The sequence below is a fragment of the Talpa europaea genome, assembly GCF_964194135.1.
Source record: "Talpa europaea genome assembly, chromosome: 11".
NCBI classification, from domain to species: Eukaryota; Metazoa; Chordata; class Mammalia; order Eulipotyphla; family Talpidae; genus Talpa; species Talpa europaea.
In genome coordinates, this window is record NC_140078.1 from 58,982,347 (window position 1) to 58,998,999 (window position 16,653).

The 16,653-nt window shown below is 42.4% G+C and overlaps 1 protein-coding gene across 2 annotated transcripts in view; it reads left to right on the forward strand.

Annotated features, from left to right (window-relative positions):
- ADAMTS9 (ADAM metallopeptidase with thrombospondin type 1 motif 9) overlaps positions 1 to 6,525 on the forward strand; it is a gene marked incomplete at both ends in the record, with an annotated part of 162,465 nt that extends 155,940 nt beyond the window's left edge. For both annotated transcript variants that reach the window (XM_084248298.1, XM_084248299.1), the window contains one exon: positions 6,436 to 6,525. In XM_084248298.1, coding sequence (XP_084104424.1) covers positions 6,436 to 6,525 — 90 coding nt within the window. The remainder of the gene's footprint in view (positions 1 to 6,435) is intronic.
- Between the last annotated feature and the right edge of the window lie 10,128 nt (positions 6,526 to 16,653).

A 16,653-nucleotide genomic window follows, 5' to 3' on the forward strand; every position in this document is an offset into this window, starting at 1 on the left:
CCGCCTGTGGGGGTGCTGTGCCTGAGCCGAGGGAGCTGGCTCAACAACCACCTGTCAGCATTTTTTTTTCTGCTCTTGGTATTCCCTGACAGCTCAGAGAGCCTGAGCTCAAAATTAATCTCCAGGGTCTGTGGAGCATTCCTTCTGAACCCCTGGGTGCAGGACTGAGCAACCTCTAGCCCCTGGCAGCCCGAGGCATGCTGTGTGCCAGCCCTGCTGGGCGACCCCCCACCCCTAGCACATTCTCTAGGGACTCCATGGAAATAGGTCTCTACAGTCAAAGACATTAGGGGAAAAATTGTATATTCTTACAGAGTCACAGTAAGCTTGGGTGTTTTAGAGGTTGGAGTAAATGCAGGAGGAAGCTTGTGAGCCTTTATTCAAGCCAGTCTTCTGCTAAATCTGTGGTTCTCAAACTGAGGTGAGGCACTGGCAATGCCTACAGGACTTGTCAAACCTGTCAGCTGTCATGGGGAGGGGCCAAAATGGACATCTCTAACAATTTCCCAGCTGATGCTGAGGCCCCTGGCCCAAGACTATGATTTAAGAACAGTTTTAAGGCTGTTTTAAGAACCTAGAATTAGAACTAGAATCCCAATTTAAACCAGCCACAGACCCTTTGCATTTCCCTGAATGATTAGCGTTTCATGGAATACACTTTGGAAAAGCATACCATGTCCTGTCCCCACACTCCCCACCAGCAACTTGCCCCTTTAGGATGAAGGTCCAGGCTCCCCTCAGTGCTCATAGTCAGGCATAATTGTCTCTCCAAGGAGCCCTGCTCTGATTCAGTCCTCAAATAATGATTCCTCTCTTTCCTTTGCTCTGCTGCTGGGTGGTGCAGAGGGAAAAACAATGAAAACCTCAATTTTCCAACCCTGCTTGGCAAGAAAACGTTTTCCCCAAGCAAAACTAAAGGAAAGCTGCAGTCATCCAGGGTAAGCTGAATTGTTGGTACCACTCGGACGGCAGGGAAAACTGGTCAAAATAGATCTCTGTGGCATGTTCTGTGTGTCATGGAGAGCGTTCTTCCAGGTTTAACTAACAAAAATAGTACTTTCTGTAAATGAAATAGCTATTGGGCCTTTTACAGGCATTCAGTGTGTTGTCTTGCCAGCTATCTTGCAAATTCTCAGAGCGTGAGGTGAGCAGTGGTGGGAGCTGCGCACACAGTGCTGCTTTGCAGGTGCAGGGTCCTCCTGTGGGGAGCAGGCCGCTGCAGGCGCTGAGTGACAGCCCCTGGGGCTGACAGTTGGAGCTTGAGCACACACTTGGGCAGGACCACTGAGTGAGCACTTGCAGCTTGGTGGTCTTGGGCAAGCAGTTTCGCTTCTCTGGGGTACTTGATCTCTTCATCCTTCAAGTGGGGATTTGGTGACCCCTCATCCCTTTGGGTTCTTGAGAAGCGTAAATGAGCTAGGGATGGAAAGCTTTTAGCATGTTGACAGGCAAACAGCAGAAGCTCAAGAAATATTAGCTGTTAATGTTATACCATTGTCATTGCCCTGAGGCTGGCCTGAGGTTCCAGAACTTGGCCCGGTGTCCGGAAACAGGCTTGCTGAAATGGCTAATGGCCACACAGTGGAGCGTGGCCTGAGGCGAGGCTGAGCCTGGACCTGGCCGGACCCACAGTCCCATGTAGACTGTGTGCATGTACCTGGGAATTAGGCATGTGGGTCAGCCCCTCCCCACCCCTGGCTCAGGGAGCCACTTCTAGGCAGATGCTTTTGGTTGTGTGCTTGGTGCAGGGACCTTCTACTCTGTGTGAGCAGCAGGCAGGCAGAAAGGGGAGCATGGCCCAGCTGGGGGAAGAAATGCTGGAGTTCTGAGCTCCTCAGCCAGTGACATTCTCTAAGTTTAGAATGTGCCCAGGCTGTGAAAGAGCCCTGTACCCCCATCTGCATGGCCCAGCAACCACACGTGCCTGTTCTTGACTGTTCTCTGGCCCTCTCCACAGTAGGAGATGCTTCTGGAAGAGGCCTTGAAAACCAGGTTGTTTGGCTCATAAGTGGAGGGAGGCACACTCCAGGCAGGCTGGAGAGGTGCCCTCAGGTCTTTTTGCTTCTCTCTGCACCCAGGGAAATTGCAGGGTGGGGGCTGGCTGGGGCTGTGTTTCAAAGACCGGGCTACCTGGCCAGAAGGCCTAATGGACATTTTGTGTGCTGGGGGAGAGCTGTAAATGAAGGAATTGCTTTGAAAGTGTATGTGTACACACCTGTGTATATCAGGTACAGAATCAACTCTGTTTACCTACCACTTCCTCACCCACAATTAACTTATGAAAATCCATCTAGCCACCTAGTATAAATTTCATACTACAGACTAGGAAAGTAAAATTACACTGCATATGTCTCTTTAAATTCTGTTCATTCCTATAGAAATTAGACAACATGTACATGAATATTTATATATGTGTGTGTGTGTGTGTGTGTACACATGTATATGAAACTGTCTAAGACTACATTGGGGTGGTAAAACCTCAAATACTGTGTCTTATGGACAAATGCACTACTAACACACTCCAGAGAAATGCAAATTAGCACATTTCAGTGGAAGATGTGTGACCTTCCTAAATCACATGAACCAGCCAGCCCTCATGCTGACTGAGGAAAACAGAAACTGGTGGAAAAAAATAAATATAAACTATTCCTAATGGAACTGAGAGTCATTCCTTTTAATTATATGTAATAGCTCAAACTAGGCTAACAAAGTATTCATTGAAAAGGTATTTTGGGAGGACCCGTTTTAATGAAGAAATAAAAATGATTTATGATTGGTGTTCGTGCTATGTGAATGGGCTTTCCAAGATGCTGGTAAACATACCTTTTTTCTCTGAAATAGATGCTGTTTCTATGGCAATCGTGTTTACATGATGTTTTCTCAGTAGGTTTCTTCAATTCTGTGGTAAAAATGACAAGTTTCAGCTCAGCCCTTATCTAAATCAAATTAGCGGAGTCCTAATTAATGAAGCAAAATGAACATTGGAAAGTCATTATCAGCCATTTTGTAATTACCCAGGCATTTTCTCATCTCCATGAGAACAGACTGTAACCGAGATCCTCCCAATAAAGATACTATTATGATGATAATAGCTAATATTTATTGAGCACAGACATTAGGCCACGTGCTGTGCTGAAGTGCTTTTCAGGCATCCTTTCTCTTAGAGCAAACCTATGAGGGAAGACGGATATTATTCCCATTTTACAGCTGGACCAGGAAACCTAGGTCTAAGGAGCTTATTCAAAGATACAGTACAAATACTAGGCTGTCTCTGCTGATGGCTCAGGACAGTTTGGTATAAAGCACAAGCTTTAATGTGATGTCATTCCTAGCATGTCACCATATCCATAAGGCCACCAGAGCTGTATGTTAGCTGTTCATCTTTTCACTTTCTTTGCTTCTGGAGATGAGTCCTCAAAGATGTTACTAAGGTGCATGCCATGGAGTGTTTTGCCTATGTTTTCTTCTATGTATTTTATGGTTTCAGGTCTTATTTTCAAATCTTTTATCCATTTTGTTTTGGATTTTGTATTTGCACAGCAGAAAATTTTAATTGAGTATATTTGTGCCTTGGCAGGTATTTACAGAATTCTATTAGATTTTTCTCTTTATATCTGCCTTTTAGGATGTCATTACATTACTATCACTACAATTGAAGATGAGTTAGAAGCTCCTCAATTACCTGGCTAAATTGTTTTTAAAATATGAAAATTTCCTTTGCACTTACATTGAAGCCCAAATATTCTTGCTGGAACTATCGTTGAAACTCATAAAAGCTATCCACTATAAATTCATGTAGAAAGGATGTGTAGCTTTTTATTTTAACTTTTGACAGAATGGGAACTATGTAACCTGACTTAGCATTATTTATGTTTCAAACAATATTAGTTTTCATGGAAGAGACTTTATCACAGTACAAGTTTTACCTAAAACTTGACCTTGTAATTTTAGGTTCAGTTCATTAAGAAACATTACCAAGTTCATAGTAAATGCCAATGTTCAAAGCAAAGTTTTAAGTTGCAGTGACTGAGAGCAGTTCTTCTTCAGAAAAATTTAAATCCATCCTTGAGCTCAAAGTTCACAATCAACTTTATCCCTGCTGGTCATCAAACTGGTGTATAGAAGGACAAGTCAGGATTCAGCTTTTAGTTCCGAAAAAAAATTATAAAACTGATGATGGTTAAGTTCATGATCACAAAAGAAGCTCATCTTCAACAATAGTGGTACTAACACTAACCTGATAAATTAGAATGTTTTCCACTAAGTACCTACTAATGAGTAGCACAAGGAATAATCATGTTTTTTTTAAAGAATATTTATTTATACACACAAGAGCTGAGGTGCAGGCCAGAGGTGTGGGGGGTGAAAGGATTCACCAGAGACAGAGTGGAGAACAAACAGGCAGATTGACTGAAATACATTGCTGAAGGGAGCAGCGGGCATGTTAGGAGAGGTCTGCTGAGCCATGTAGGTTGCTTCCTGGCCGGCCAGGCATCAAACTCGTGCTGTGGAGGCTGCGGATTGCTTCATAATGCAATGCTTAACCCCTTGCGCCACCAGGGAGGCCCAAATAATCATGTTTTAAACATCTTATATTTTCACAAGTTTTGCATTGTTCACCTAAAGCTTTTTCTGCTCCACACTTATTTATTTATCTATTTATTTTTACCATAATCAGCTATCAGCACATCTTAGTAATTTTCACTTCAGTGTTCTTCACTAGTATTTTCTCAGCCTCTTTGAAATATTCTCACCTGGGCTTGTTCCACACGGATTGTTCATAAAAACTAACTTTTCATCAGTCACTTCTGACTCAGTATTGTCTATTCGAATAAACAAATGAATAGTATCAGTAACAGCCATTAAGTCATCAAGAGTCAAGGGCAGAACAACGCAGAATTATTTTCCTTATTTTTTAATTGACCATTGATGTTGCTCCCATCATCATTAAATTTTGTAACAGTTGTTCTTGCTAAAAGGATAATAATCTTAATTTTTTCTGGACACATTTCTTTAGCTGTTACAATTAAAGAAAATTGCATTAACTTACCATCACTAACCAGTTTTCCTTGCTTGGCTAACAAATTAACCACTTGGAAACTACCTAATGTGTGTGTGTGTGTGTGTGTGTGTGTGTGTGTGTGTGTAGAAATACTATGATAGTGAGATAGTCCACTTTAAATTTTCTAGATTTCTTATCATTGCTTTCCTGTGATTGGGAATATTATATAAATACTGAAGCTGGTGATACCAGTATATAGTGTGTTTTTTTTAATGATTTATTTATGCATACAAGTGCTGGGGTATAGGCCAGAGGAACAGGAAGGTGAGAGGATTCACCAGAGACAGAGTGGGGAGCAGAACAGGCAGATTGACGAAATACACTGCTGAAGGGAGAAGCGGGCAAGACAGGAGAGGTCTGCTGTGCCATGTGGGTCAGCTCCCAGGCTGGAAATTGAACTTGTGCTGCACTTAACCCTCTGTGCCACCAGGGAGGCCCCTATAGTGTGTTTTTTAGCACTGCTATAGTGTCATTGCATGATAAACACAATGGTTTGTCATCTAAATTGGATAACAGAATCGTTTACTTGCCAAGGTACCTTAAAAGTACTAACTGGAAAGTCCTTTCCTCTTGTTTTTATGTGATAGTGTATACTGATAATTGAAAAGAATGAAATGTTATGGTAGAGCTAGATTCATAGCATTCAGAACACTGTCAAGTTAAAACTGTTGCTGTCAATCATGGTGTGTGCTGAGCAGCAGTATGAAGCAACCACTCAACTCTGCTGTTGTCACACAAAAGCAGTTGTAGATGTTAACTAAATCATGAGTGAATGTGTACAATAAAACTTTATTCATAGACACTGGAATTTGAATTCCATGTAATTTTACATGTCAAGAATTAGTATTCTTTTTTTTAAAAAAAGATTTATTTATTTATATAAGCATTGGGTACAGTCAGAAGTGCAGGAGGGTGAGAGAATTCACCAGAGTCAGAGCAGAGAGCAGAGCAGGCAGACTGATGAAGTACACTGCTGAGGGGAGCAGCGGGCAGCAGGAGAGGTCTGTGAGCCATGTGGGACTATCACCTGGAGGCTGGGGATCGAACCGGCGCTGCAGAGGCTGCGGACAGCTTCGCAACCCAGCGCTCAACCGCTGCGCCACCGGGGAGGCCCAAGAATTAGTATTCTTAGTTTTCATCTTCTTAGCCATTCAAATATAAAACTGTTCTTGAGAAAACAGGTGGCAGGTTAGATTGGGCCCAAGGGCCAGAGTTTGCCAACCACTGCTTTAGCCCATGGTGAGGGTGTTGGGCTCCATTTCTATGCAGAATGCCTATCTACTGTGCATACAAGAGTGATTTCCCCAGTGTCTAGTGCAAGCTTTGAAAACTTCAGCCAAGAAGGTCGTCTAAGATTTTGCATCTCTTTACAGGATGGTACCCGAGTTGTAGGGAAATGCGGTGGTTACTGTGGAAAATGTACTCCATCCTCTGGCACTGGCCTGGAGGTTCGAGTTTTATAGTTAAGGTAAGTAGGTTTCCCTCTCCTCTTCCTCGTCTCATTCTTTCTGTAGCCCAATAATTAGCAAGTGTGAGCAGGTCAGTTGCCCCCAGACAGGTGACTGTTAAACAACTTGAAGCTGATTCAATACTGTTCTACTGTTTTCTCGCCTGCTTATCTATCCTCACATGGTTGAGGCTGTCTGTTCTCCACCTGGGATGTGAGGTTTCTAGGCTTTCTGCATCAGACTGCTCTGCATTGTTAATTTAAAATGCTGTTTACTGGCCTCCAGTCTCTAGAGAACCTGCTTTAGCAAGTGTCTGGTGGACCCAAGAATCTGTAATTTTAATGCGAGGAATTTGGATGCAGTCAATTCATGGATTAACCTTTGAGAAATCCTGCTCAGGAAAAGAATGAGAAGTAGAAGAGGAAGAAGAGCATTCAGTTGGCCTACTGTCAGGCAACATGTTAAACACCTTAGATTATTTCATTGAATGTTCACAATGGAACCACAAGGTGGGGCTGTTATCCTCCTTTTAAGTGGAGCTGAGCTCCATAACAGTTAAATAGCTTACCCAAGATCACAGTGGATTCTGTTGGCCGATCCAGAGCCAATGCTCTCAGTCACTCACTGTCCCACACACTTGCAGCTCACAGTGCGGCCCAAAGAAAAACATGATCAGTATCCCCTGGGAACTTGTCAGAATCTGCATTTTACCAAATCCACAGGAGATTCATGCATGTTAAAATTTGACAGCCCTGGCTTTAACTGCATTATTCCAGCAAGTGCTTCCTCCTCTGGACAGAAGGCTGAATTTGTCATTCTTTTTCTCATCGTATTGTCTTCAGTCCCTAAGGAAGAGTTCAGACAGCTCAGGTGACTCTCCTACAATTCTTTGAAGTTTCTAGCAGCCCATTACCCCATAAGGCTCTTTAGGATCCTGGCACAGGAGGACCTAGTTGACATTTATGTCGCTGTTTCAGTGTTTAATTAAACATCCATATTCAAAATTATAACAAAGTAGAATTATTTCGATTGCAAGAGGTAACAGGAGAACAGGAAACTTACTATCTTAAATAATTGAGATGGCCACGGTGGGCTAGCTTCAGGCATGACTGGATCTGGAGGCTCAGAGTCAAATCTTGATTCTCCATTGCTCAGAAAAACCTCTTAAATGATTTCCTTCTCAGCCAAGATTATCTCCCCACACCACTGTCCTTTATATCATCCTTACAGCTCATGATCCCAAATAAAGCTCACTTCCGGCATCCACTCTGCACAAGAACTCTGACTCAGCATGAGTCACATGGTCACTTCTAACCAATCCCAAGGCCTAGGAGACTGAGATCATGTGCCCGTCTAGAGTCAGGTGATTAACAGCTTCATTTAGAAGAGGGACAGTTGCCGAAAGACATAAAGGGGTTTGTTATCAGAAAAGGGGATGGGAACAGGATGGAGGCAGGAAAGTCAGCAGGTATCAACTAGAGATCTCCATATTCTATGTATTTAATATGTTTCATATTTTTGTATTTTTATATGTATAGTGAAACTATTTTATGTGTAGTAGAATTTACATGAGCACCTATATATAATTTCACATATATTTATAGATAAAGACAAGAAGGAAATATGCCAATGTTTGAAGAACATTATCTCAGGTGAGGGATTTTAGGCTAGGGTCTTTTATTACCTTATACTCCCCTGAAATTTCCATGTCCCTTATAGCAAACATGTTATTACTTCTAAAATCTACAGAAAATAATTTGTTGTCTTAAAATTCTATACATAAACATTTATGGTCTATCTACTCGTGACTCATGGCATTTGAGAGAGAAGGTTTATGTTTCTTGGTTGATTTGTTTGTTTTCAGGTGCTCTGAAGAGGAAGCCATTATGGGATGGATGAAGGATAGTAATGCAATACCTCCACCTTAAATTTGGGTGCCTGTGTGTGTATGTGAGGACTTGTGTGCTTGTGTGTGTGAGTGTGTGTGTGTACATATGCATATATATGCACACATGCACGTATGTGTGTATATATATGTGTGTATATATATGGAATATCCTAATGATGTAAAGTTTAATATTTATGTTTGAAATTATTTATTGTGATGTAATATTTTTGTACGTAAAATGATTATGCATTATGACTGCCTATCTATTATGACTGCCTTTTGCATTATTTTGTCCCTTGCAGTCAGACCACTGCATTTTACGTACTCTACATTATATGTAGTCCTCCGACAAAAGTGATCCTTCATTATCACGGTACACTATTGTTTACTTTTTGCCTGTAAATGTTTCATTGTTACTTTTTTTAAATTGTATTTTTTTTTAAAACAATAGCCACTAAGGTGCTACACATGTCTTATAAGGATATTTCTAGTTATGTATCATTAGCCAATAAGTAACTTAGTGATGTCACAGATTGTACCAGCTATTCATCATGTTAAGTATTCAGTTTCATGCAATCTCTGGGAAAAAAATGTGCTGCCTTGGTGCTAATATCCTGTGTATTTAAGTGATCTTCAGACTCAGAAATATAAACATTTTTAATAAAAGGGAACAATAGAAGTACAACTCCCAGTGGACAGAATCACTTGGATAAAAGAAGACCAGCTGTTGACCCTTGTTTTTGGACATGCGTCTTTTGTGAGAGAGCTGGACTCTGCCTTTCTTGTTGTTGCTAATGTTCTTCGCTTCCGTTCATGGTGCCTTGGTCTTCTGGTTAAATGGAGACACTCCCCTCCCCATACCCCAAGCAGCATTGTTACAGAGTGACATGGAAAAGTGAGATCCTCTTACCGTCTTGCCAAGATGTTCAACAAGTGTGTCCTAATCCACCATCTGCAAGTGAGGGGAGCACAGGACGGGGTGAGCTTCAACACCCCCCGCTCACCCTGGGAAGTTCAGATCCAGGTTCTTGACCTTCAGGATTGCCTTTGGCATGAAAACGTTGCCTGGTGACAGGATTTCTCCTCAGGCTGTGAACCTCAGCCCCTACCAGTGTGGATAGTTGCTGCAGAAATTGGCTTTTGTGAGAAGAAATGAGCTATGGAGGGCAAGATGCCTCAGTCTTTCTGATCTCCCATTAATCTACCCTTTGTTACTTCTTTCCACAATGGAAATGCCGAAGCCATGGTCTTTCCGCCCATAGAACTTAACAGAAGGGAAACCATCATCAACAGCCCGTGGCAGACCCTAGGTTTGAGAAACCTTGACCACTTCCAAAAACCAAAGAGATTAGGAAAAACCTGGCAGTATTCTCCAACCCCAAACAAACTCCAGAGTGCTCCAGGAGAAAATATACTCAGTGTATGAATAAGTGTTATTCTCCATTATTAATACCTTGTGAAAATATACTATGAATAAATATCATGACCACATCCAAACTTTTGTGTTTCTTGACTCTTGATTCAAGTTGTAATGAAAAATGTCTCTAAATTTTAAGGTTGCGGGGTTGAAAAGAAAGGCAGATTTTCTTAATGCCCTGGGTGATGATTGCCATTCCAGGGAGAGATGACGGATGGGGACTGTCCCTCCAGCCTGTCTTTTCATCGTTCAAATCAGGGAAAGCGGTCCTTCTAGAAATCAGGGCCATAAAACCTCTTGTCTGGGATGAAAAACAGTTGGGCAACTAACGAGATTTGGGGCCTCCCTGGTGGCACAAGGAGTTAAGACACAGCACTATGAAGCTATCTGCAGCCTCTGCAGCAAGAGTTCAGTCCTGGCCAGGGAGCTGACCTATATGGTGCAGCAGACTTCTTCTGACTCACCCGCTGCTCCCCTCAGCAGTGTATTTCAGCCAATCTGCCTGTTGTGCTCCCCACTCTGTCTCTGGTGAATCCTCTTACCCCCCACACCTCTGGTCTGTACCCCAGTTCTTGTATGCATAAATAAATACTTTAAAAAAAAGAGGAGGTTTAAGTGGGTTGTGGGAGCATGTTTATTTTATGTAACCATGGTTTCCACTCCATATACTGATGGTGTCCAGAAAAAGGAGAGTTTTCCAAAGAAGTCTAATAAGCAGCGAGCAAAAAGTGGGCAGCCACCCCTTGCCAAGCCCTTACATTGTCTTGTCTCATCCTCACTATCACCAAATAGAGTGGGCAGTAGGTTTGCTGTCACTTTATGGAAAAGGAGATAGACATCAAAATGCAAATATGCCCAAGTTCATATACAGTGAATAAGTGGCAGTCCCCAAAGGAACTCTGGCCCAATATTGTTAGATGGCCACTTCTGGGCTAATTAAACTGAAAAGAGACTGGGATCAGGTGCTCCCCTACAGTCAGGTGATTAAAAGCTTCAGTCAGAAGAGGGACAGGTCCCAGGAGAAAAGGGCTTTGTTATCACAAAAGAGTAGATGGTATGCAAACAGACAAAAGCAGCAGATGTGTGTGCATGTGTGTGCACATGCCTGATGTGTAAAGTTCCTGTACTCCATGGCTCACACAGTAGCCCCACTCCTGGTTGTGCCTCAGCATCATGTGAAACCTGGGTTTAGTCCTTTTTCTAACATCGGATAACCATGTGATCAGGAGTCTTAGTTTCTTCATCTGTAAAATGAGGCTACTGATAGTTCTTCCATCTACCCTGTGGGATTAAGTGTCTTCTGAAGACCCTTTAAATCCTACACCATTGATGAAAAAATCACTACCCTCAAAATGTGTGTTAGTAAATGTAAGGCGATAGCAGTGAGGACGTGATTCCTGTAACAAGTAGCAGTTGTATTCAGCTGCTAACTGTAGAGAGCTGACTGCAATGGCTTACACAAAATGTGTGTTTATCTGTTACATGAAAGCTGGAGATAGGCAAGCCAAGGCTGGCGTGGCAGTTCTTTATCTCCTTTTCTGCTCAATCTCCATATTTCAACATAGCTGCTGGAGCTCCAGCAGTCACTCCCAAATTTCAGGCAATATGAAAAAAAGGGTGTGGAGAATGGTGGAAAAGTGGGCATGTCCCCAGCTATGTATCCTTTTAAAGAGAGTTTCCTAACAAGCTCCAGATGTATCTCCTCACTCAAAATTAAGTCAGATGACTACACTGAAGCTGCAGAAACAGGGAAATGGACTGTTTACACAGTGCATTGCCCATCTGAATCAAATGAGGGCTCTTTCCTGGGGAAAAAGTCAAAATGAATTTTGAGAGAGTGAATTGAAGTCATGGAAACTGGTACAAGTCCAGAAACTGGAAAGAAAATGATTTGGAAATAATTAAAGTAAGCAAGAGATAATAGAATCTGGACTAGAGATTTGACCACTAAATTGGCAGAGAATAATGAAACTAATATCGATTTGGAGTAGACTATGGGAGAGAAGTCACTGGTGAGAGATCAAAGATGAGGTGTCATTTGCTAATGAATACAACCAGGGTGGGAGAAGATGAATATGTAGATGGATGAACAGACAGGATCTATCACTGTTCATTAATCCTTCACATGTTCACAGCATGTACAAATCAAATACTGTCTTTGTATTTCTATTCATTTATCTACTTAACCAAATAATATTTTTTGGCACATCTACTAATTCCCCAGCCCTATTCTGGGCCCTGTGGGTGCAGTAGTGTGTTAGGTATAGGCTAAGTATTGGTCAGCCAGGGCTGCCGTAAGAAAATACCACAGGCCACGTGGCTCAAACACCTGAAACTTATTATTTTGCCATTCTGGAAACTGGAAGTCTAAGTGTCAGGCAAAGCCTTTGCTTTTGGCTTATAGAGGGGCCCTTTTTTATCATCAAAGGGGCCCTTTTCTTCGGTGCAAGGTGAGGGAGAGACCTGGTGTCTCATCTTAAAGGATACCAGTCCTATTAGATGAAGACCTCATATTTCTGACCTCGTTTAACCTTCATTACTTCCTTATCAGTCGTATCTCCAAATGCAGTCACACTGGGGGTTCGGGCTTCAACAGAGGCTGGAGCAAGGACCCGAAAGGAGATGGGCCTTTATTCCCATCTGCAGTGCCGAGGTCGGTGAGCCGCGCGGACCTGGCGAGTGACTAAGGTACCTTGAGTTTTGTGACTTGGCTCTTCTCAAAGGTCTTGTTCTTATTTATAGCTCATTCTTGCCACGTAGGGGTGGGGTAATCATTTTAAGGCCGACTGGGAGTTGAATAGATTTTATTCACAACTTACTGGCTGTTGCGTGGATGAAAAGGCTGGTTCCAGTTGGGAACCATGCTTCCCAGCTCATGCTGTGGGGAGGTGATGCTTCATTACTGAAAGGAAAAAGGGAAGGCAGGCGACCAGGTCCACCAGCTGCTTCTGCCACAAGCAGTAAACAAAACCTAGAAAAAAATCTCTTCAGAACTCACATTTTGGTGGTGTCATATGACAGAGGAAATCAGCAAATAAACAAAGCAAACCACTTGGCATGTCTCTCCCTGAGTTCCCAAAGTGTTCCCACACCTAAGCGTTCATGAGCTCTTGGGACCTTTGCTTTAGGGTGATTTTTCTTTCTCTTTCTGATTGATACAAAGGTAATAACTAGTAAGACCTAGAGCTTCAGATAGTGCGAGGTACTGGAGAGAGATATAAAGCAGGGAAGAGAAAGAGGCAGTGGTGCTGTGGGGTGGACATGTTACTGTGGGGTGGCCAGATATCCCTTCTTTATAAGCTTCCTTCACTAGGGACAAGCCGGCGAGTCACCATAAGAACTGCCACCACTGCGGTGGGCATGGGAAACTCCATACCTGTCACCAACAGATGGCGGGAGAGGTCCTGCTCTGATGTTTTAATCTGAAGGCCCTGGTGCTATTCAGCCAGCAATTTGTGTCTGCTTGTTGCAGAGGTGATTTTGCACAGTGTGGACAATAGCTTTAAGTTCCTAAGCCCTGAAAAGAGTATGTTACGCACCTCCCACCTCAAAATTAAAAATAGCTCCAGAACATGAATTCAGGTTATTTCCATGAAGGCTGCTTTTTAAAAATAAATCAAATATCAATTTTCTCCAAAAACCTGAAAGCCATCTTGCTGGAGTCCTAAAACATGGGCACATGTTTTATCTGTTTAGCAGGTGATCCAGTTAGTTTTGTAACTCAAGATGACAATCTGATAAAGACAAATGACCAAATATTTAAAGTGTTGAAAAGAGAGCACCCAATTACAATGGGAAGATAAAATGCAACTTGAATGAACTGCACACATTTCCATGTAGCTTGTGTCCTTACACTTTGTTAGGATTTAGGCTGAAGGCGTGTGTGTATTAGTGAGTAGAAAGCAAAAATAATATTCAATTTATTACATTTACTAGTTTAAAAACCTAGTTCTTAAGCTTTGGAGTTTAATTTACATATCCTATTATTTCATTTATTTATCAACCTACTTTTTAGCAATTACTTTTTAATTTTTGAAAAAGTTTTTGATCCATCTGCCAAAAGGTCTTCAAATATTTTAGACATCATTCCATGAGATTTATTTTCTTCAGATCTTCAGTTGTCTGACTTAAGCAAACCCTTCTGAGTGTTTCTTTTTCTTATTTCAAAAAATTCTATAAATCGGTGACCTTAAATTTCTTTTGATGATCTCAGAATAGAAAAATCAATTTAATATGGTTTTAAGTTAAAATTTCAAATGTCAAGTACTCAGTGACATGTTTTAAATTGGCATTATAAGCCAACACTATAGTAGTTCAAAAGTTCAAAATCATGACAATTATATAAATTACCAAACTTTCATATATTCTTTAACAAAGAAATCTTAAGACAATGGTTCTTATTCCCTTAAACATTTTTTATCTGAAATTTGACTGAACACGAATGAAAGCTGTCACTCATACAGCTGTTGTAGACACAGAGGCCCTCTTTGGACACAAGATCTGAAGCAACAGACTACCAGTCTGCTTCTTCCCACTCCAGCCAGGAAAGTCTTCTGTATCCACTCACCTCCTATTGCTGCTGCAACATTACCTGGGTTTTTTAATCCATCACATGAGTTTAAAAATGACACGCATTTATTATCTTGTAGTTGTGAAGGTCAGAAATTTAAAACATCAGTAAGAAAAATTGTTTCCTTGCCTTTCCCAGCTTCCAGGGGCTGCCAGTGTTCCTTGGCTGATGGCCCCTTCTTCTATCTCTGAAATTAGCACTGCAGCATCTTCAAATCTCTCTCTCATGATTATGTTGGGGCCACTAGAGTACCTAGGATAATCTACTTTAAAATCTTGAATGTAATGATATTGACAAAGACCCCTGTGAAATAGCAGTAACATACTCACAGGTTTTGGAGACTGGGACATGGACCTCTATTGAAGTCATTATTCTATCAACTATGCCTTTTCCTTACACTTAAGGACCAGAAATAGTGGCCAGGTATGGACAGGATGTCTGAATCCCCAGATGACCATGTTGATCTTTATGACAATAGCCCTTAACTTCAAGACAGGGGTTTTCCCATTGCCTGTGTCCCTGGATTCAAACTACACATATCATGTTATTCTTCTGTCTTATTATCCCAAGTTTGCAATGATTTGATTGCTTAATTGGATTTTGGATGTGACTTTTCTGTATAAACTGTCATAGTCCAAAGACTTTTGAGCTTGAAAAGAATTCTATGTTTTTGCATATTCTTCCTAGGACCTAGAAAGTGCTGGCACTAAATGCTGACATGTCGAATTTCGATGTCTCTCTTGCCTGGGTGTCTGTGACCTGCTGCTCTTATGATAGTCTTCTAGGACATGAGCCATTATTAAGTACAGAAACTCTTAAGTATGCTTGGTAGCAGTGCCTTCATCTTTCTTAATAAACCAGGGTCTGTCTTCAATGTTTAAAGCTCAGCATCACAATACCACAGAAGTTTCTCATCTGAGAGCATTCTAAGGCCAGCTGGAGGAATGTCAGGAAGGCTGGTTCATGGCATGTGGGGAGCTTTGGGGTATGGAAAATGGTACCCATTTGCTGCTCTGCCATGTTCCTGCCCCTTTCATGGAGATGCATTCTGTAACAATTTCTTATTTTAGAGCCTGTGGGTACTAGCTGCATACCCACCATGGGCAGAGGCTAAGTGGTGCCATGATCCAACTTGTACTTCCTGGAGTGTCTCTCTGCTGTGTGAAGAGAAGGGCGCTCTGACAGGTGGGTCTCTCTTGTGTGCATAAGGATTTCCTGGGGAGCCTGTTAGAAAGACAGTCTCAGACCCCACCACTCAAGATACAGATTGAGTAGATTTGAAGGTAGGCCGGGTGCTTCAACTGGGAAGGAGGAAGGAGCGAGGTGGATGTGTAAACTGAGGTGGAATGAAGGAGAAGGAGAGACACCTGGTGAGAGACATGTGGGGGCATTTCCCCTGGTCTTTGGTCCTGGTGTTACAGGGCAGGGAGGGGGCAGCCCAGACCCCGCAAACCTGCCTGCTCTATAGTTTCTGCCCTCCACCACATCAACACAAAACATGTGAGACTTTAATGGGAAGGAACTTTAATACAATTAGGAAACAATACGGGAAAGGCAAAGAATATAGTTTCTAAATCAAGCACCCAAAGCTACCCATCCCCTCGTGGGTAAAAGTCCATCCAAATGGGATTGGCCCAGAGCAAGGCCCCAAAGCCTGCCACAAGTCTAAAGCATTTTCCAGTGGGGACCCACAGAAAAGGATCAGAGACAAGTAGACAAGTCTGGAAGGAAAAGAGCAAAATCAAAATCAAGACAAAAACAGCCATTGTCACCTCCCCACGGGTCTCTCACCCATATCTGTGTCACCCAGCCCATGACCAAAAGGCAAGTGCAGTTTCTTCACGTGTCTCTCTGCTCCATGTGCCTCCTCCAGGTCTCCTTCTGGCTCCATCCTGCTTCCTTCCTTCCTCAGTCTCCTCCACAGCTTCTTCTCTCCCTGCTCAGCTCCACCCTCCTTTGGGTGGGGCAGGAAACATGGAACCTCCCCCTTTCCTGGGGACCACCCTGTTAGCTGGCAGCTGGCATTTTGGCAGAGACAATGGCAGACAGTGGCAATCTTGACCTTGTGGTGGATTCTATGGTACAGTTTGATTTTAGTTCTCCTCTCCCAGCAATCTGGGACCTATCTAACCCCTTTCTGTGGTTCCTGCTGGACTCTGTGCCTTGGGCTTATTCTGGTGCTGTTGGACCTCAGCCTCCCTGCTTCAGCCTAGCCTGTTTGGCTAGAAATTTGACCACAGGAGATGGGAAATTTTTGGAGTTTGATTT